The following is a 22,417-nucleotide window of genomic DNA, read 5'->3' on the forward strand; positions in this document are numbered from 1 at the left end:
TCCCCTTTAGATTATTAAGTCCATGAACTCATTCTTAGTTGGTTGATTCACTTTTGGTGTTCAAGACTGGTTGTTATTACACTGACAATTTCTTTAAGACAAGCTTACATTTAAGATGTTACATCACATCAGATCTCTAGCTAACAACGTGACTTCTTGTGTGTCAGAGGTATTGGAACAAGGCACTGAGCATTGTGTAAGATGACACATCAATAGAAAAGATTGTAAACGTATTAAAAGATTTGCAATTATTTTAAAGCAAAGAAATGTTTATCATAAACAACTTGTACCTAACTTATACAAAAAGGCTTCATGATGCGAAATTGGCATTCCAAAAGAAAAGTGATTTTTAAGAAATAATTTAACAATTTTCTAAATTAAAATCAACAAATTAATCAATATACATTGTCTTGCATCCATTAAATACTAAGAAAACACATTTACTTCTCTATTGTATCTTTGCTTGAGAACCTGAAGCAATCTAACAGCTTCATAATGTTGTTTTCCAGATAGGATCAGTCTTGAAACTATTATAACCAAATTATTATCTCTAAGAACCAAGTTGTTTTATGTTGAAACCCAAAATTTCAGTCTCGAGAAAAGGAATTCTGCATTTACCAGGAAGAACTATCTGGGATTCTGATGGTAGTTGAATGTGTCAGGAATAAACCTCTGCTATGATACATTAACACCTTAATGTGTGAGTTTTCTTATGTCATCTGATCTTGGCAATTCATTTGCATATTTTAAAATGATAGGATATATAGAGCTCAGTCAGTCTCTCTGATTCCTTTCTTTTTGCCCCAACATTTTTCTTAATGGGGAAGGAGGTATCAAATAACCCAAGAGAAGACCATAAAAATAAATAGATGCACTGGAAAGTGATGGGACAGCCCAAGGCCAGTGTTTCTTACTGAACTGCAAGACTCCATAATTTCCCAGTATTCTGATTCTACCTGCACTTTCAACAGTCATTTACAGCACCTCAGAAAACAACATCTAGAGAGGGCCCAGTCAGTGAAGCAGAGAAGTCGTACATTTCCAACATCACAAAGTTGGCCTCTATAAAAGTGTATAAAAACTTTGAGTTTAAAAAAAAAGAAAAAAAAAAGAAAGGGTAAAATTGACACATGGTTTCTGGCATCTGGCCCTAAACCCAGAAGATAAGGTGAAGTAAGGCAGGCCACCTGCTGCTTCCTCATTATGCTGATTAGATTGTTGATTTAGCCAGCTGTGCTTTGTTTTCCTCAATCATGACATGCTTGGCAAATTCATTAGAATTAATTCCCAAGTTCTCTTTTAATTTGTCGAGCTCAAAATCATGGAGAATCTTGATTGTCATCAACTTTTCTCGCTTGATTCTCTCCACAACATCTTTTGGAACATCAGGTATCATCCAGGCCAGCAAAAATTTAACTAAAAACACAACATGCTAGAGGAAATATAAAGGAAAGATTAGACGCTGTTAGAATTGTCACATGTTCAGCAGAAAGTCTTTACAAATCATTTCACTTATTTAAGAAACTGCTCAACATATGAAGTAGAAAGGCAAGGAAGAAGATATGGTCCCTGTCCTAGAACTTTCATACAAAGATCAACATCAAACAAATAAATATATACTTAAATATGTAACTAGCAATATTCCAGCTGAACATGATTATTGAATATACTCTTTATCACTGCTCCTTCCTGAAAACCTGATAAAATATTTATAAAGGAATTTGACTCAAAAGAGTGAAAAAGGATAGCAAACTTGCAAATGGTGATGTGGAACTGATAGTGGAAACCAAAAAGACAAAAGCCAATTTTGTTTCAGATTGTCAGAAAAGTTCAAGAAAGAAGGCAATAAGGACTTTCGAAGGTATTAGTATGAGTTGGAGTTGAAAACCAGAGGATTAGATAAAAATTTGCATAAGGAGCACTTGAATTTTCGGAGACTTTCTCCCATTTGTATCCAGGTATTCTTTCACTCCATAATATACCCTGGAAGCAGCTGAAGAGTTTGTTTTCTGCAGAAATTATACCAGAAAGCTATGAATCCAGGGGCACCAGACACAGTGGAGGTATGAAAACATATTGAAAAAAAATTGTGAAAACAGTGAAATTCAGCACAATGAACTGTGAGATACTTAGTCCCCTCTGCCTTGCTCAGGTCTTAGAACATAGGCAGCTACAAAATATCTCAATAGACAGACTTAAAGGGCTTTCTCTGGGAAAAATAACTATTCTGTAAAAGCAGAACTGTGGATGTCAAAATTTTGTAAGGATCCAATGAAAATGTCAGCTCACTACCTTATCAACCTACAGTGAAACCCACCAAGTGACATCACTCCTGTATGCACAAAATGCTTAAAATCAGCTTTTCACTGCCACACTCTTAAACGTGAGCAGAACCACTAACTATGTAGGAAAGTCTCTGACATGGGGAAAAAAAAAAGAAAAAAAGAAAAGAACCAGATATAAGGAAAGGAGTAAAAGAAAAAAGAATTTTAAAAAAGATATTAATCCATGTTTTCATAGAAAACAAATAATTAGAATTTCAAACTAGGAAGTGTAAATCTGAATAATGGCAGTTCCAGAGAGACAGCACAAAGAAAGAAAAAATTTATCAAAGAAATTGTGCCAGCAAATTTTCTCAACTTGAAGGGTAAGTACATTTTTAGATCTAAGGGGCTTGATGAGTGTTTAAAACAATGAATATTGACAAATAGCAAAGAATCATCTTGTGAAGCTTCATAAAAATGGGGCTAATGACAGAATCCTAAAACTATATTGATTTTAAAAACAGATAATACACAAAGACTGGGGAGTCAGAATAGTATTGCATTTTGTAGCAATACTGGAAGCTGAATGAAAATGAAGCAATGTCTTCAAAATTTCAGGAATACCAAAATAAAGTTGATTAAAAATTTTTTAAGAAAAACAACTTTTAATTATAAATTCTATTCCAAATAATCACACGTAAGGAAAGAAAAGAAATTTTCAATATTCAATTTCTCAAAAATGGACTGCCCATAATTTTTCCTCAGAAAATTACTGGAAGATGTGCTTCACTACAATAAGCTAGTAAACCAAAAATGGGAGAAACATAGATTGCAGAAAATATAGTCTCCAATAGAAGACAAGATGAAGAGAAGTCCCAGGATGATGCTTGATTGGAGCCTGCAATGATTACAAAAAATTAATACAAACAATAAATAAATTAAAACAAAAGAATTCCTTAAGTAATTTACTGGCTAAAAGGTGATCTAAACTTCTGACGCAAAATGTTGGAAGACTGATAAATTCATAAGGAACTAAGAGAGGGAGAAAAGTACAATTATAATATGTTCAGAATGTAAGACAGGAAACAGATGTGACTAACATTTATAAAGTCATAATTTATAAACCCTGACTATTGTATTTATATAAAATCTCTTATTCAAAACTCTGATGGACAGAAATATTTCAGAATTGAGATTAAATATTAAAAACATGTAATTTAGTGTATCAACCAGCAGGGTCTCAGGTGGCACTCTGTATCAAACACTTAAATATTTCTGCAGCAAAGTAAACGAATAGTCACTCTAAAAATAATAAAGGCTATCAATAGCCTTAAATTAGATCACATATTGCTGCTAAATAAATTATCAAAATGCTTCCTGTTTTCTGAGGTTTTGAATTTCAGAATAAGACAAAAAAATGCTTTAATTATTGAGCAATAGGAAAAAGAGAAAGTTTTTTTTTCCCCCTCTCTTTTTCTCTCTGTGTGGGTGTGTGTGTGTGTGTGTGAGATCTGCCAAAGTAGAATGTCAGTAATTGATAGCTAAACCTAAAAAATAAAAATACATAACTGCAAAATGATGTCCTTTTGCCATACAAGGGAAACTACTAGAAGAATGAGTTAAAAAAATTGAGATGTTTACTTTGGATATTAGGATTTTAGGGTAGGCAGGTATATTATGTACAATTGCTCTTTTGCTTTTTTGCCATGCAGAACTATTTGATTTTTAAAATTAGATGTGAAACCTTGATAACAATAAAAATAAATTAAACAGAAACTGGTTGGAATGGCATGTTCTTGAGTTAGGATTGTCTTTTATTGGGCTTTATTCCAGGGTGAAAAAGTACCTTTCTTTTATTTTCCCTCCCCGATAGGCCTTCTTGCCCTATGATTTGTATCACTCAATTTGAAACTTTGTCCAGCACTGCCTCTGTATTGTTTACCTTTTCTTGCATGCCTTATCTCTATAACTACACTAGATATTCCACAAGAGAGGAAGCATAATATAGTAGACAGAGCATAAGCTTGGGAGTGAGGCACATTTGGCATTGAGACCCAGAACTAATGTTAGTTAGTTAACGTTAAGCCAGCTACTACTTATTTTTGCTGAATCTCAGATTCCTTTTTCAAAGGTGAGTGATAGGTCTAATTTACAATGTTGTTATGATTTAATACAGCCTCTGGAACTAGTAAATAATAGGTATTCTGTAAAATCAGTGGGTTATTTCCCCTTTTCCTGACTTGAAGGGAAAAAACCATATTTGTTTTCCTTTCCTTTTCTGTCACCATGACATATTCAACAATAGAAAGTGAATAATAGGCAATCCATTGTACTGAGAATATCCCTAAGGTGCTTTTTATGACAACAGATACAATACTTCCTTCAAGACAATGTATTGAGATATTGCTAACTTTCTGATGAGAGGTTACCTTTAGAAATTTCTGCCTAAAGAGAGAAGGGAGTAATTGGAATGAAAGTTAAGAACAGCTTACTTCCATAACAATGATGAAGGTCATCTTGGCAGCAAGGACATGCCAGAATTGCATATTATGAAAATATTTATTCTCATCATCAGGAGGATATCTGTAATCTCTGTACCTGAAAAGTGGAAGTAAATGAAAAAAAAATAGTTATAGCTTCAACTAGAGAGACCTAACATAATTTCTTATTATTTCTCTTAACAGATCTTTCTAGTTGATCAGAAAAATCAGGTCAAAGTTAATTGATATTATGAAACATTTATCTTTCCTGTTCACATAAAGTCAGGGTATATGCTACTTATGTGCAAAATAGATCTAAGAAGAAATACACAAGTGGAACTTCTCTCTTGCCCTTCAAAGACAAGCTTCTCAAATGAGTTATTCAAAATTTGCTGCTTCCACTTCCTCTTTTCCCACTCCTTAACACTCCCAGTCCTTTCCTTCTCTCCTATCCTTAAACTGCAGGTATATTTTAATCCTTTGATTTGACTTTCAAAAATAAGAATATTATAGGCCACTTCTATCTTCTTGAAACTCTATTTTCTCATGGCTGTTCTGATGCTGTATTGCTTTGTTTTTCTTAACACAATTCTGAAGTTTTCTTAATGTTCAACTTTGTGAGTTCATTCTCTTCTATAAAGTCACGGGATACTGGTCCTCCTCAAATATTTTGTCCAGCTAAGGGGTAATCACATCCAGAAATCTGACACCAGTGGCCATGCTCTTAAACACATTAGGCTATGATTTCACTATACTCAAATATGTAATATAACTATAATAATGTCTGCTTGTCTTGCAATATTTTGCTCCTTTTTGTTTGGAGTCTCAAATGAAACAGCTGGTTTAAATTAAGGGGCCTTGATAAGCGTGTGTGTGTGTGTGTGTGTCTTTAAATTGTATGGTGAAAAGATCCCATAGTACATGATACACTGTGTGTAAAAACAGTAGGTTCACATATGCAATTTTATATTCCCTATACAGAATAAAACCTTTTAGTAGGATAGGTGGTGAACTGATCATATTATTATACTGTTATTTCTCCCTCTCACTCTCTTTTCTGAGGACACAAATAAATTCAAGTAAGTTAAATGTATATACAATAAGACGAGGTTGTATGATCTATAGATTATTGCAGCTTTGGACTATGGGGCACTTGTTGGTGACAAATCCTTTTGATAAATTAGAAAGTAAGAAACAATTTTGAACTAATGTTATCTTTACCCATAATCTTAGTTTTTGCCATTTTACCTTTTCAAATCTGAATCATGCAATGTGTGAATTCTAGAACGGATACAATTTATTTTTACAGGATTTTTGTTGCCCTAAGAAAATCCTTTATATTGTAAGATAGAAAGGTAATAGATAAGAAATACACTTAAAGGATAAAACTAAAACCTAAACAAACAAACAAATCACCTGCAAGTGATGAAGTCTCGTTTTTCCGAAGGTGCAGTGTGGTTTGGAAAATCAGCTATCAGGAATACTGACAGGCTATTATTCACATATCCTGTCATAGGCTGTGTGGCATTTGTTGAGTAAGCATAGTAGTAAACTAGACGGGGAATGATGTCCGATGTAAATGCAACAATAAAGGCCTGAAGAATAAAAAAAAGAGGAAGATCATCAGCTGCCAATTTAGTTTTAATAATGTCTGATTTGTACATCTCTCAGTACCATAAATTATACAGATGCAAAATGATTAAATACTATTATAAATCATAGTAATATGCAAGTCTTTGTCTTGAAACACAAAACAGCTCATTTACAGTGTGTGATCAGTATTCCAAGATTTCATAGCTACAAAGTGGCTAAGTAGAGTCAGACCGAAATGTATCTGTCTCTAAGAACCATGTTCTTTCCATCAAGCCTTGCTATTTCTTACATTTCTTATTGTTTAACAGCACAGTTCTACTATCTTTAACCAAATTAACTTTCTTAGACTAACTCAATGAGGTAGGAGTGTGTGTGTGTGTGTGTGTGTGTGTGTGTGTGTGTGTGTGTGTGTGTGTGTGTGTGTGTGTGTGTGTGTGTGTGTGTGTGTGTGTGTGTGTAAGAGATTAACAGGAATGAGGAAGCAGAATATCATGTGTTTGTAAATTTCTCACAGTTCAGTGCAATTAATTTCAGTATTTGATTCCATGGGAATGATATTTTCATATCCTTTCCTAAGTTCTGGAATAGTATAAATAGCATATTTCTTTTAGGTTAGATAAGTCAACTAAAAACCATCTGGCTCTGGCACCTGTAATTTTAGTGCCACACTTTAAAAAAATCTAATGTAACTTCTATGGCTAATGGTACATTCAGGCTTTCTATTACTTACTGAATAGATCTGGCAATTGTTGCTTTCTAAAAAAGTCATTTCAAATATATTTCAAAATTTATTGGAGTAAATTGGTACACAAGAGTCTCTCATACTTTTTTTCAGTTTTACTTACTTTGTCTTTCCAGTAAACTAGCTCTTGATTTACTCAGCAATTATATTGCCTTTTGTTTTCTAATTTGATTATTTCTGATTACATCTTTATTCTTTACTACTTTCTATCAATTTGATTTACAATTTTTGATAGTGTCTTAAGTTATATACTCAGCTCATTTTCCAGTCTTCTTTTAATAATTAAAAATGTACGGCAATGGAGTTATCTGTAATAGTGGTTTTGGCTCATTCCTATAGGCTTTCATTTAAATTAAGCTCTATGATTTCAGTTCTGTTTTCTCTTATAGGAGGCCTACTTAAAAATGTTAGATTTTCTTTTTTGATTATCTTATTATCAACTTCAATTTATAAAGTATATTGTAGGTGAAAATGCATTGTAAAAGTTATACTTTTGGAAATTTATTGTTCTTACATTTTAATAAGTGTTTCATAAACACAACAGGTAAATGTATACTCTCTGTAGTACACAAATGCAAATATAATCAATTTTTAATTGTTTTCTTCAAACACATTATACTGTTACTTATTTTCTGTCTACTTTGTCACATGCTGTGAAACTGTCATGATACTTTAATGACAGTTATATTTTTATTTAATGACACTTATAATTTTAAAATTGTCCTTGTATTTCTAAGAGTTTGCCTGACATAGGTTTTTCTGTATTGGTTAGTGCATAACAATTTTGGAATGTTTTAGCTTTATAAAGTATCACCATGATGAAATCAATGTAAAGATTAAGCATCATTTACATCTCCCCATGCCCCCCAAAATGAAATGCAAAGTCACCCCACCGAAATAGGTCCACTTACATTAGTTGCAACAGAAAGGACAGCCATTCCATAAAGAATGTCTTGCCAAACACCTATGCTATGAGCTTTAGAAGCTACAGTTCTCCTGTATTGAGTGGTAAGTTTCCAGGCATCCACTCGAATCTCTACAATATTATTTATGAGAGCAAGAAGAGGAGCCAAAGGAAAAGAGGCCACAAATAGTGTAACAAATCCAAATTGAGTAACTGTAGAGAAAAGAAAAAGGCATGAACTCATTATTGTGAAGGAGAAAGCCAGGAACACCCTGCCCAAATCCTGCTACTTCCTTCATTTTGGAGTGATCCACACGAATACGACAATCCAGGCTTCAGTCCGTCTGTCCAGTTCCTCCTGTCCACAGGAGGCGCAGTGACTTACCTGCTTGCTAGAACTGGAAGGAGAAACTGGGCATGCATGGCTGAGTTCCTTCTTTGCTCTCCCTTTAGAGATATGCTTGTTAGAAGGAAGAATCTATTCCTCTTTGCCTTTTATTATGGGCTAAGCTTAGGTTTATGCTTGCCTAGTCTTTACATTTGTATTAGCAATTTAGTGAGGTAACCAAGTTTTTCTATCTTGCTAGCCCATCTACTTTTTGAGATCAGGCATGATGACTGATTCATTTGTATAATCCCAGCAGCCAGCTGTGTGTGTGTGTGTGTGTGTGTGTGTGTGTGTGTGTGTGTGTGTCAGAAAAGGAAATATACATTTTCTAGAATAAGAAACTTGTTAAGGTCTTGATTCTCCTTACTATCATGACATCTTTCTAAATAAATTTTATTATCTCTCCTCATTAAGACTCAACAGAGGACCACACCTGTGTAAGCTGGCTTATCTCCACACTTTTATTCTTTTGTTTCCAACAGTGGGGTAAAAGAACCCATGCAACTAACAGCCCAAGCTTCCCACATGATTGAAGAAAAAAATAATAAGCCATTTAATGGAAATGGCTTTCCATTAAAGGAAAAAAAAATTCCGTTATTCCTCCATTTTAAATACATCTCAAATGTTTCTGGAATTTAGCTTCTCTCATCTAATTGAATCTGTCTTGTTATCAAGTGAAAAAATACATATTCACCTCCTTTTTTTCCTGCTTTCTCTACCTAACCTATGAGGTAGAAAATGAAGAGGAAGTATTATGTAGAAGCAGCATGAACTTTCTAGGTTCACATCTAATATCTTTACCTAAAATCTTTGTGGCCCATAAAAAATTTATTAACCTATGCAAGTTTCAGAATTCACAACAATAAAATGTGTAGAATAATGAATACTCTGCAGAATTGTTTCAAAATTAGATACAATATATAAAGTTTTCAGAATAAATTAATTATGTCTTAATAAGTGGTAAACAATCTTATGAAACCTTTGTTTCAACTTTTTAATTTCAGTAATAATCTCTGATGTACATATGTGCAAACTCATTTGAAACTTACACAATTAAAAATTATAGCCTTATCGCCTTATAAGGCAAAGATTATCTGATTTTCCAAAGAGTTCTATAAAATGGCTTCTATTTGTCCTAAATTTATATTTCAATCCATGTATCACATAATGTAGTACACTGGAGAAGCATGAAGAATTTTGGCTCATCGCACGTATTCTACCACGGTTTTATGGGCCTTGAAAGGTAAGAAAATTATTTTCCTGGCTGGGCGCTGTGGCTCACGCCTGTAATCCCAGCACTTTGGGAGGCCGAGGCGGGAGAATCATGAGGTCAGGAGATCGAGACCATCAACACGGTGAAACTCCGTCTCTACTAAAAATACAAAAATTAGCCGGGCGTGATGGCACGCGCCTGTAGTCCCAGCTACAGGCGATTCTCCTGAAGCAGGAGAATCGCTTGAACCCAGGAGGCAGAGGCTGCAGTGAGCTGAGATCGGGCCGCTGCACTCCAGCCTGGGCGACAGAGCGAGACTCTGTCTCAAACACAGTTTCCTTAATTCTGTGAGAGAAACAGGGAAAGTTGCTTGAGGGAAAACACTCTGAGCAGACCATATAGGCAGTTCCCAGAAAAATCTCTCTGAAAGTTGCTCCTCAAGGGTCTCTTCTCTGTTCAAACCTTGCAATGTTTTGAATGTTTCTTGTGTTCAGCTTGTATTTCCCTTACACAATCGCTTTTAGCCTTATTTTTAACCTCACTAAAAGGACATTTACTAATTTAAAGTCAAACTCTGGAAATGTTTTTCAGGCAACTTATTCTATCTTTGAGCTGTCAGTCACTGAGGCAAACAAATGGAGAAATAGCCATCAAAGTGAATTTGAGATGGGTGTTAAAAAATGACTCTTACTTGATTTGGTTCAACAATATTAACATTCAGTTAACAGGAACTGAGATTGGTGTTTTGAAACTAAAATTTATTCTGCAGTCTATTTGATGGAACAGGGAAACAGGGAACAAATTTTCTTTATATTCGTCCACTCATCTTTTTTGCCAAACAGCCAATGATTTATTGAACACCTACCATGTGCAAGGCAGAAAGAAATATCAGGAGCTGAAAAATCACCCATTCATGCTGACTCTGTGTTTCAGAACAGTGGTTAAAAATTACCTGTTTCTAAGTACTCATAGAAAAGCCCAAGGGGTCCAAAACTTTCAAGGTCATGATCCTGCTCCCATCGACTATATAGCTTCTCAGAATTCGTCCGAGCTTTTCGGCGTCTCCACCAATTCAAAGCCAAGCTGTTGGAAGTGATAAAAGTTAATATATGAAATAGGACTAAAAAGAAAGTGATCAGAGAATCAGAGTGTTAGATCTGGAAACTGGCAGAAATTAGAGATTAAATAACTTAAGATCACAGAGCAAAGAGAAATGACAGCAGCCAAAGCGCAAATCAAAATCTGGTGTTCTTTTCATGACACATGTAGAAGTCAAGAGTTCTTTATTAGGGTGATTGAGAAAATAAGACAATCTTTACTCTGCTCAGCTCAGAGAAATATATTTACTCAGAGACACTTTGGCTAAGGAATAAGTGGAGGAGAGGGTTACCACTAAGACCACTTACTAATCCTGATGCTGTCATGATGCTCAGAAGAAAATTCAAACAAATATGAAATTGATTATAATAGGAAATGACTCACATAACAAATTGAATAACATTAAACAAAATTTTAACCAACTGAATTCCATGCTATATAAAAAGATGACATATGATAATGTATTACTTTTTTTAAAAAAGGCTTTTTAAAAAACTTAAATTATCAAATCAATAAATATATCACATTGACTGGTTTGAGCTGAAAAATATAAAATCATCTCAATTGATGCAGAAAAATGCATTTGATATATTTTAAGGACCTATTAAAACCTACTTAGGAAAGAAAAGTAGAAATAGAAAAAAATTATTTCAATCTTACCAGAAATATCTACTAAAATCCATGGCAAACTCTTTCTTTCTCTTTCTTTCTTACTTTTCTTTCTTTCTTTTCTTTCCTTTCTTTTCTCTTTCTTTCTTTTTTTCTTTTTCCTTCCTTTCCTTTCATTCCCTTTCTTCCTTCCTTTCCTTCTCTTTCTCCCTTCCTTTCCTTTTCTTTCTTTTCATTTCTCCCTTCTTCCTTCCTTCCTTTTCTCTCTCTCTCCTTTTTTCTTTCTCTGTGTCTGTCTTCTTTCTTTCTTTTTTGAGACAGGGTCTCACTCTGCCACTCAGGCTGGAGTGCAGTGGTGCAATCACAGCTCACTGCAGCCTTGACCTTTTCTCCTGCCTCCACCTCTCAAGTAGCTGGGACTAAAGGCATGTGCCTCCATGCCTGGCTAATTTTTAAATTTTATTCTATATGATGGGGTCCCATTTTGTTTCCCAGACTGGTCTTGAACTCCTGAGCTCAAGCAATCCTCCCTCCTCATCCTCCCAAAATGTTGGGATTACAGGCATGAGCCATTGCACCAGGCTGCAAACAGCATTCTTAATTGGGAAAAGTCTGAAGCATTTCCTTTAGAATCAAGAACAAAATAAGAATTTGCATGATCACATTCAAGATTACTGGAGATCTTAGCCAGTAAAATAAAATAAGAAAGGCAAAATAATTGGAAATAAAGGAGAAATCTGTGATTATTAACAGTGATGTGATTGTCTGAATAGAAAACCCAAGTGAAGTTAGACAAAAATGATTAGAAATAATATTAGGGTTTATTAATATATTTCATTCCTATACACCCACAACACACAAGTAGAAAAGATATATATTTTTAAAAAGATATCATTTACGATAGCAATTAAAAAGTACCTAGAAATTGATGTGACAAAAGATTTATAAGACCTATATGTAGAAGTTTAAAATATTTATTAGAATTCATTAAAGTCCAATTTAAATATTCACGAGTAAGAAGGCTTGGTATTATTAAAAAAAAAGTCAACTGTTTATATTGAAACAATTAAAATATAATTTCAATGAAAAAGCCAAATTATTTTTCCATGTAAAATCTGACAAGATGTTTATAAAATTTATATAGATTGATAAAAGACCAAGAATAGCCAAGACAGTTCTACAGATAAAAAATAAGTTGATAAATGTTGCCCCACCAGATATCAAGACTTAGAAAGCTGTATTAATTAAGAGACTGTAGTACTGTATTCACAATAGCAAAGACATGGAATCAACCTAAATGTCCATCAGTGGTAGAGTGGATAAAGAAAATGTGGTACACATACACCATGGAATGCTAGGCATCCATAGAAAAGAACAAGATCATGTTCTTTGCAGGAACGTGGATGGAGCTGGAGGCCATTATCCTTAGCAAACTAATGCAAGAACAGAAAACCAAATACCACATGCTCTCACTTATAAGTGGGAGCCAAATGATGAAAACACACAGACACATAGAGGGGAACAGCAGACACTGGGGCCTATCAGAAGGTAGAGTATCATAACAGGGAGAGGATCAGGAAGAAAAAGTACTGGGTATTAGATTTAATACCTGGATGATAAAATAATCTATGCAACAACCCCCCATGACATAAGTTACTTGTGTCACAAATCTGCACATGTACCTCTGAACTTAACAGTTAAAAAAGAGAGAGAGATTGTTGTACTGGTGCAGGGATAAACAAATCTTGGGATAGAATGGAAAACTTGAAATAGCCTTGCACTTGGTATAATCGTAGATAGATTTTATATATATACACACACATAAAATAGTAGATTATATATATATATAATCGTAGATATTTATATGGCATGTAGATAGTGTTTATATGGCATAAAAAGTTTTGTAGATAATATTGTATGTAGATGAAGAGTATTGTAGATGATGGAGCATACAAAAAAGGAACTTTTCATTAAATGGTAATATGAGGATTTATACAAATATATAGTTTATACATATATATATACATATATGTAAAAAATAGACTTGTATCTCATATCAAACATAAAAATCCTGTCCACATATATTTAGAATTTGAAAGTGAAAAACAATAATGTTAAAATGTATAAAAAGTTTAGAAGTAAGTATATGAGAATATCTTTGTGCATGTGTGTGTGTTTCCACATAACTTTTTATCAGTACATCTGCATACCCAGTATTTTGCCTAGGACCTTACTTTTGGCATAACTTTAACCGATCTGGTAAATAATAATGAAAATGTCTTATAATCCTGGGTAGGAAAATATTTCTTAAACAATTCTTTAAAAATGCTAACACATAAAATAAAAGATTGATAAATTCTACCATATTAAAGTTATGTAATTTTGTTCATCTAAAGCAGTGGTTTCCAACTGGGAGTAATTTTGCCCACAATTACACAATTGCACTCTCTAGGGATATTTTGGTTGTCCCAACTGGAGAGGGATGAGTTATTGGCATCTAGCGGATGGAGTCCAAGGATGCTGTCAAACATCTTACAATCCAAAGGATAACCCGCACCCCACAACTAAGAATTATATCAATAATTCTGTGGTTGTGAAACTGTGACCTAAACATACTATTAAAAAATAAAAAGATAACAGTTATGTTAGAATAAAATATTTTCAACATATATAACCAAAAAAGAAGCAAATAAAAACCAGTAACCAGAAGTTTAAAAGTAGTCATAGAAATAAATTGAAAAAAGATTGACAGTAGGAAAATGGTTAAACAACATGAACAAGCATTTAATTGAAAAGGAAACAAATATGGCCAAAAATGCTTATTCGTGTTGTCAATCAGAAAAATGCAAAATTAGACCAAAATGAGATATCATTTATAATCCCCGGTTGGCAAAAATAATAAGACAATATGAAGTACTGTAGCAAATGTGGATTAAGAGGAACATTTGTATATTGCTTATACTCAAACCAAAACACAAAGAGGAAAAATGAATAGGGTAAAGAGGAAAAAGCACCTGTGATTTCTGAGACACTATCAAACAGACGAGCATACTCTTACTGGAGTCACAGTGGAAAAGAGATCACCCAGTTCAAGAAACAGAACATGGCTAGAAATTTTGGAAGCTCTTTCATGTGCTTCATTCCATTTATAAATTCTTCAATCCCCACATCCATAACCATTATCTTAAATTTTATAATAATCATTTCCTTGCTTTTTAAAAATAGTTTTGTCTATGATCCACTTTGAGTTCATTTATGAATGAGATGCAAGTTTCACACAGTTTTATTATTTTGCATATGGGATGTCCAATTTTTCCAACACCATTTATGAAAAAGACTACTCTCTCATCAATGAATTGTTTTTGCACCTGTCTTGAATTAAATGGTCATATTTGGCTAGAGCACAAATTTCTGCAATATCTGTTTCTACAATCTCTACTCCATTCCATTGGTTTATATAACTATCCCTTCACCAATCCTACATTGTCTTGATTAATATAGTTTGTAGTAAGCCTTAAAATTGAGTAGAGTATTTCCTACAGCTTTATTCTTCTTTTATCATACTTGTTTGGGTTATTTTAGTTCCTTGGCCTTCCATATAAATTTTAGAATCCACTTGTTTATACCTATAAAAATCCTGCTGATATTTTGATTATAATAACAATAAATCTATATATCAATTTGGGGATAATTGACCACAAACATGATATTTCTCTCCATTTATATAGTTTTAAAATTTCTTTAATCAGGATTTTGTAGTTCTCCCCACACAAATTCTATATGATTTTAGATTCTACCAAATGATTTCATTTGTTTGGAGCTAACAAATTCTGTGCTAACCAATGTTTCTTGCATCCTGTACTTTCACTTTGTGATCTCTTTTTGCTCAAGAAAATCTTTCAGTAGTTCTTTCCATGACAATTTTACATGCAAACTCTCCTAGTCTTTTCATGTCTAAAAATGTCTATTTTATCAGCACTTTAAATAATAGTTTACCTGGTTCTAGAAATGAAAGGGGAACATTATTTTCACTGAGAACCTTGAAAACATCTTTTGGTATCTAATGCTATTGATAAGAAATTGATGATAGTGTAGATGACATTCATTTGAATAAAGTTAATCTTTTTCATCTAAGATTTTTAAAGATTGTCTATTTTTCTTTGGTGTTCTGTAGTTTCACCATAATGAATCTGGGTATGAATTGAATTCTATTATCTTGAATTGAATTCTAGTATCTTGATTCATACTCAGAATTTGTTTCCATTTCTGAAACTTGTGTTTTTCCTCATTTTTGAAAAATGTTCAGCAATTACCTATTCGAATATTTTTTTCCTTCAGCATTTACTCAATTACCTTTTTCTGGAACTACTAGTAGATTAATGTGGAAGCCTCTTAATCTAACATACCCTTATTTTATTTTTATTAAATGTCATATATTTGTTACACTGTACAAGGTAGGAATTTCTCACTATTATTTTCCGATTCACTAATACATTCTTCAACCATGTCCAGGCTGGAATTGTACTCTGGAATTTTCCCATCTGTTGTACTCATTATTTAAAGTATAATTTTTGACGTACGTGTAATTGCTTCCATTTCATATTTACTTATTCTTATTTCATTTCTGTCAGTTTTTATTTATTTCCTGATCTGTTTTAATGACAGTATCACCTTTCCTTATGTTGTTAGTATTGTCAACATCATTTTTTAAGGGCTTTGCCAGAATATTCTAGTTAGAAATATCAGCTGGAGTAAGTTCACTTTCTAATAATTGATTTTATTCACAGCCTTTGTAGCATTAAATATTATCACATTTTGAAATTTTGGTTATTAGGAAGGCTCAGGGTTTTGTTGTTGTTGTTGTTGTTAATTTGCTTGTGTTTTTTTTTTTTTTTTTTTTTATTCTTTTACCTCCCCTGTCTTTTGTCTCTCTCCCTCTCTGTGCATATGTATCTCCCATCTTCTGTTTGGTTTAGGTATTGCCTCCATTCAGTCCTTTCGGTTCTCAATCTAGAGCTAGAACTTAAAATAAAAGTTTGGGGGCCAGGCATGGTGTCTTACGCCTGTAATCCCAGCACTTTGGGAGGCTGAGGCGGGTGGATCACCTGAGTTCAGGAGTTCCAGACCAGCCTGGTCAACATGGTGAAACCCCATCTATACTAAAAAATACAAAAACTTAGCCAGGTGTGATGGCACGTGCCTGTAATCCCAGCTGCTCGGGAGGCTGAAGCAGGAAAGTTGCTTGAACCCGGGAGGTGGAGGTTGCAGTGAGCCGAGATTGCGCCATTGTACTCCAGCCTGGGCGACAGAGTGTAACTCTGTCTCAAAAAAAAAAAAAAAAAAAAAGTTTTCCTGTTTCTCTTATGGATGTGGTATATCTAAGCATGAAACTAGAAGGCTAGGCTTACATTTATTACCATTTGTAGGGATAAGTCCATGTTCTTCTTTTCTTAGTACTTGAAATAGAGCCCTAAGTGGGACTATGAAATCGTGTATATATTGGAGGTGGGAAGGTGCAGGGATAGTGTTTTCAGTCTTCTTTCATGAGTGAGAGTAAACCCAGTCTCTGGCTTCAAGTGCAGTTAAAGTGGATGGGCCTCTGTCTTAAGTGGAGCACTTTTACTCCACTTTATATTGCATGCCAAACCCTGACACAGTCATTTCCTAACTAGGAGCCCTGCAGGATCGTAGACTTATGATTTTATAATTCTTTCTCTTTTTATCCGTGACAATTTTCATCTACTATTTGAGATAAACTGTCAGTTTAGTTTTCTCTTTTTATAATGTATTCATTATTTCTGTGTTTTGATCAGAGAGCAATCTTTCATGTATTGACCTGAAAGTCTCCATCATTTCATTTACAATCTATTTTTATGCCTAGATTACATGACACATCGATATTTTTACAAAGTTCACCTTTTAGTAATATTCAGAAATAATACACAGCATGTAGAATAAACTACAGAGGATATAGCATTTAGATGTCCCAGTGAAATCTTCACAGGAAAGTAAAGTAACAAAAATGCATATTTAAAATATTGTGTTCAAAACATTATATTGTACCTCATAAATATAGATGATTATTTGTCAATTAAAATTTTTTAAAAACCTTGCTAGCCATGGAACCAAAATAAATAATAAAAATAAGAGTTGATATTACTTTAATGCAACCTTCACTGTTGTTAAAAATAAAGCCTTCTTTTGGCTTAAACATTTTCTAACAAAGGCACCATGATAATCAAAAAATTCCATCTTCTTCTAGAGGAAATATCTCATGGTTACTTAAATAAATAAAAACTTGTAAGTAATACATACGGATAAATGGCTTCTTTAATGTTTCCAAAAATCTGTTTCCCGGTCATTATAATGGTCAATTGGGTTGTCAATTCTATAAGACAGCCTCCAGGATCACACTAGTCAGAAGCAAGAGGGGAGAAAACAGAATTGAATGATCAAAGATGGAATTTTGCAACACCTAAAGGAAACCCTAAACCGTAAGATTAGAATCTGAAGGTTTTGGTTAGAAGGTTTAAGATATATTTAGCCCAATAGTTTCAAACTTGATCACAGACCAGTGCCGGGCTAGCTGCATTAGACTGATCTGTGAACTGTGTTAAAAAACACAGATTTCTGGGTCTCATTCTTAGAAAATTCTGAGTTCTTTATATCTGGGTTAGGGTTGGGAGTTGTTATATCTTCCGTTCTCCACAATTTGGAAGCCATGGATCTGTTCTAACTCTACTACCCATAGTGGAACCATTTCTACAGAAAGTAATCAGTCTTCTTTTGCAGGAAATTTTCAGTAATAAAGAACTTACGTCATTTTATATCTCATATTTTACTGCTAAACCATAGGCATAATATAACTTCTTGCTCAAAAATAAACTGGTAAGTTTATCAAATGACAGGATTCATCAGTGAACAATACTCTCTGTGGATAGAGTCAGTGCCTAGATATATTTTGTAATTTTTTAGCATGCGAATCAGTGCTTGGCACAGAGAAAGTGGTTAATACTGAGGTATTGAAGCTACACACCTCACCTCTCAAGGAAATTCTTACCTCTTCACTTCTCCACTCATTAAATAAATACGTGTATTTTCCGGGATAGCCTACGAACTTCCCTTTAAAGAAAGCTACGTAGAAGCAGGATGAGTAAAAATTTACAAACTGAAACAGGAACATTTTCAAGGTAAGACTGCTCTCATACTCCTGGTATGTTCGAGGAATTTCTGTTAAGTTAAAAAAAAAATGTTTAGTGCATCTTCTTATTTTTTTCCCTGAACTTCATACTCCCTGGGACAAGTGAACATCTAGTTGCATCATTCTGGGAGCCTATAGAATGCTCCCCATTCTGGCGATAGTAGGCCAATATTAAGTAACTATGGATTTGTGCTAGACTTTCTGTTACACACTTTGTATTAAACTAACCACTGGAAAAGCCTAGGAAGCTGTTGTTACCACAGTCAGAGAGATAGCATTCTTATCTTGGGGTTACACAGAATTTGAAATTCAAACCCACATGATATGGTTTGGCACTCTGTCCCAACCGAAATCTCATGTCAAATTGTAATTCCCACGTGTCAAGGGAGGGACCTGGTGGGACGCCATTGAATCATGGGGGTGGTTTTCCCCATGCTGTTCTCTTGGTGTTGAGTGAATTCTCAAGAGAGCTAATGGTTTTATTTATTTATTTTTGAGACGGAATCTCACTCTGTCACCCAGGTGGAGTGCAGTGGCACGATCTCGGCACACTGGAACCTCCGCCTCCCAGGTTCAAGCAATTCTCCTGCCTCATCCTCTCGAGTAGCTGGGACTACAGATGTGCGCCACCACACCTGGCTAATTTTTTTGTATTTCTAGTAGAGACAGGGTTTCACCATGTTGGCCAGGCTGGTCTCAAACTCCTGACCTCGTGATCCGCCTGCCTCGGTCTCCCAAAGTGCTGGGATTACAGGCATGAGCCACCGCGCCTGGCCAATTGAGAGCTAATGGTTTTAAAGTGTGGCACTTCCCCATGCACTCTCTCTCTCTCCTGATGCCTTATGAAAAACGTGTTTGTTTCCCCTTTACCTTCCACCATGATTGTTAAGTTTCCTGAGGCCTCCCCAGTCATGTGAACCATAAGTCAATTAAACCTCTTTCCTTTACAAACTACCCAGTCTCAGGTAGTATATTTATAGCAGTGTGAAAACAAACTAATACACCAAATAAGACTGAAGAAACTTATGCTCATCTCCAAACACTATCTGCCATGCTATAAGCCATTAGAACTCATCTGTTTTACAATCAGGTTTAAAGAAAGTAAGCTCATGTCAAGGGCAGGGATGATTTCCAACAGAATTGTGTTGCCCTCTCATTAATTCAACGGCTATATTAATTTTGAAAATAATGTAATTAGCAAATAGTGGCAGAAACAGTACACATTTTCCCTCTCCTTTATTTAAAATGCATGATCATGATCTGTCATTTAATGAATTCTAAAGATAACAAAATATTAAATTATTTTCACCCTGCAATAGAGGATCATGAAGCACAAAAATGTAGAAAAGAATGTTTTCCTGAGCTGGTGATCTCCCAGTAGCATGAGCTGATCTAGCCAAATCATGACATTTTAAGCAATACTGGAAGAGTATCACAAATTATTTTAAAGACATAGATAACTCCCCCGTTTTAGTGAAATGTAGCTGTATTCCTACAAAACCTGTAATGTGAACTTGATTTTTTTTTCCCATTGAGGAAAATGGTGAGTTTTTAGGTGCTTTTAAAAGCAATTTATCTGCTGTGATTTTCTCACTGTTGATAGCAGAGAAAAGTAAAAATGAGAGAGAACTCCAAATTTGAAGATAGTGTATAATGAAAGTCTCATCTCAGTGATCATTCCAGTGCCGACTGAATAATGTGATCTTTTGCTTGACGTCAGCCATGATGTCTATGTACAACAGATTCAAAGGAGCTTGAACCCTGCAGAGAACACTCAGAGAAGAGGCTGATGCCTTGATTTGAGTCTCCGATCTTACTGCTAACTTGCCAGGAAAAAGAGCAGAAGCGACTGTGCTCTGTGCTACTCTGCTTAACTCAATCTCTCACTTAACATGTGACCCCTTTCACTTTCCCCTGTGGCTTTAAGTAGAAATTTTAATATTTTAACAAGAAAATAATCCAAGTTCTAAGAGATAGCAGTAGAAAAGAAAAGCACTAAAATTTAGATTTATTTAGGAGAAGCTGATGTTTCTGTTTTTCTCACAATAACTTCCAAAATCAATACTTTATAAGAACCATACACATGAAATAAAAATTATCTGTGTCTTCAGTAAAGTGATTATTTTTCTTAGGATTCAACTAGACCCATCAAGGGAGAATTAAGACAAGGATACTCAGAAAGATATATAGAGTCCGAATTCTTTTTTTTTTTTTTTTCAGTTCTTTTCCTGCTTCCTTTATAATGGACCTTGAATGGTGGCTCTTGAACAATTTTGAAATAGCAGATATGGGTCTATCTACAGAGAAAAACTGCCTTAAAATGTGCCCTTTGAAAATGAACCCCTGGAGACCTGATCCAAAATAGACATATAGCATCAATAAGAATCATTCTTCGGAATCACACTAATGATTTGGCCAGCTTACCCATTTTTGTGATCCAGGCAGATATCTTTTCATAAAAGAAATTCAAGATCAAGATGACAATAAAGTTCAAGCATGATCCTGTGAGTGATGTGGTTATCTGAGGAGTAAGGAAGCTTTTGACCTGCTTTAAGGATGCATCACTTTCCATGAAACTAGCGAATGTAGCAAAGACTGACAGGCGGTACACAATTACAGCTACCATACTGGTGACGACAAGAGACATCTGGGAAAGGAAAACAAAGAACTGCTATTTGGGTCTCTGTATCTCTGCTATGAATACATATCTAACATATTGATTATTCTGTTCATCTCATTATATGAAGTTTAGCAGTTCTCATGAGCAAAGCAAACTAAGGCAGTCTCTCTTTCCCTAGGTGGCAAGACATCAACACTGGCAAGGTAAAAGGGTTAGAGATAAGGCATATAGTAGCTGCTGATTAAGTCTAGAAGAGAAACGTATTCATTGCTCATCCTCTAGGCTTATCCTCTAGTAGGGAGTGGCAAACTATAGTAGAAAGCCAAATCCTGCCCGTGGCCTTGCCTGATCTTATATGGTCCTTAAATTAGGAATGTTCTTTTGCATTTTTTTCTTTTTTTCTTTTTTGAGACAGAGTCTCACTCTGTCGCCCAGGCTGGAGTGCAGTGGCGTGATCTTGGCTCACTGCAAGCTCCGCCTTCCAGGTTCAAGGGATTCTCCTGCCTCAGCCTCCTTAGTAGATGGGACTACACGTGCCTGCCACCACACCCGGCTAATTTTTTGAATTTTTAGTAGAGACGGGGTTTCACCGTGTTAGCCAGGATAGTCTTGATCTCCTGACCTCATGATCCACCCGTCTCGGCCTCCCAAGGTGCTGGGATTACAGGCGTGAGCCACTGCGCCCAGCCTTCTTTTGCATTTCTAAAAGTTATAGAGAAAAATAGAGGCAATTATGTTCCAGAGACTATATGTGGCCACAAAGCCAAAAATATATCTGGCCCCTTTACAGAAAATGTTTGCTGACACATGCTCTACATTGAAGTTAAAGATGTAGAATCAAGATCACTTATTTTCCTAAGAAAAATACATGTCAATATTGTATTTCATTTCCCCTCAGAATATTGCCATTAGTGCTCTAACATGCCTGGCAGTTTAGAAATTTATATACATTCTGTATAAATTTTGTATATTTCCCATATTGCAAAAGCACAAAGATGGCTTTCTATCAATCATTAGAGAATTTTATTCTAAAAGTTGAGGAAGCGAGTCAAATTAAATGAAAACTAGAAATCAAAAACGGAATAATTTTCTGGGGATATACTCCAGAAGATTTTTCAAAAGAGAGTCCTGAATTAATGATTCTCCCCCTTTTATTTTATCACATCTCCTGAATGATTATTATATAATCTAAGAAAACATATTTTTACTGTTTTAAAATATGAAAATAGATTTAACAAGAAATGTTAAAGATAAATCATATGGGGTTTATGGACTGGTGAGTCTAAACTATAGTCTACAACTGTC

The 22,417-nt window shown here is 34.6% G+C and overlaps 1 protein-coding gene across 2 annotated transcripts in view; it reads right to left on the reverse strand.

The window, feature by feature from the left end:
- Positions 1-7: 7 nt before the first annotated feature.
- Positions 8-22,417, reverse strand: part of ANO5 (anoctamin 5) — an 88,565-nt gene continuing 66,155 nt past the window's right edge. For both annotated transcript variants that reach the window (XM_032166402.3, XM_032166401.3), the window contains exons 14-21: positions 20,917-21,139; positions 18,352-18,521; positions 17,607-17,704; positions 10,537-10,667; positions 7,991-8,196; positions 6,161-6,339; positions 4,757-4,862; positions 8-1,432 (exon numbers count right to left, since the gene is read on the reverse strand). In XM_032166402.3, coding sequence (XP_032022293.1) covers positions 1,211-1,432; positions 4,757-4,862; positions 6,161-6,339; positions 7,991-8,196; positions 10,537-10,667; positions 17,607-17,704; positions 18,352-18,521; positions 20,917-21,139 — 1,335 coding nt within the window. In that variant the 3' untranslated portion in view covers positions 8-1,210. The remainder of the gene's footprint in view (positions 1,433-4,756; positions 4,863-6,160; positions 6,340-7,990; positions 8,197-10,536; positions 10,668-17,606; positions 17,705-18,351; positions 18,522-20,916; positions 21,140-22,417) is intronic.

This window comes from Hylobates moloch, unplaced genomic scaffold (genome assembly GCF_009828535.3).
Source record: "Hylobates moloch isolate HMO894 unplaced genomic scaffold, HMol_V3 SCAFFOLD_11, whole genome shotgun sequence".
Classification (NCBI taxonomy): domain Eukaryota; kingdom Metazoa; phylum Chordata; class Mammalia; order Primates; family Hylobatidae; genus Hylobates; species Hylobates moloch.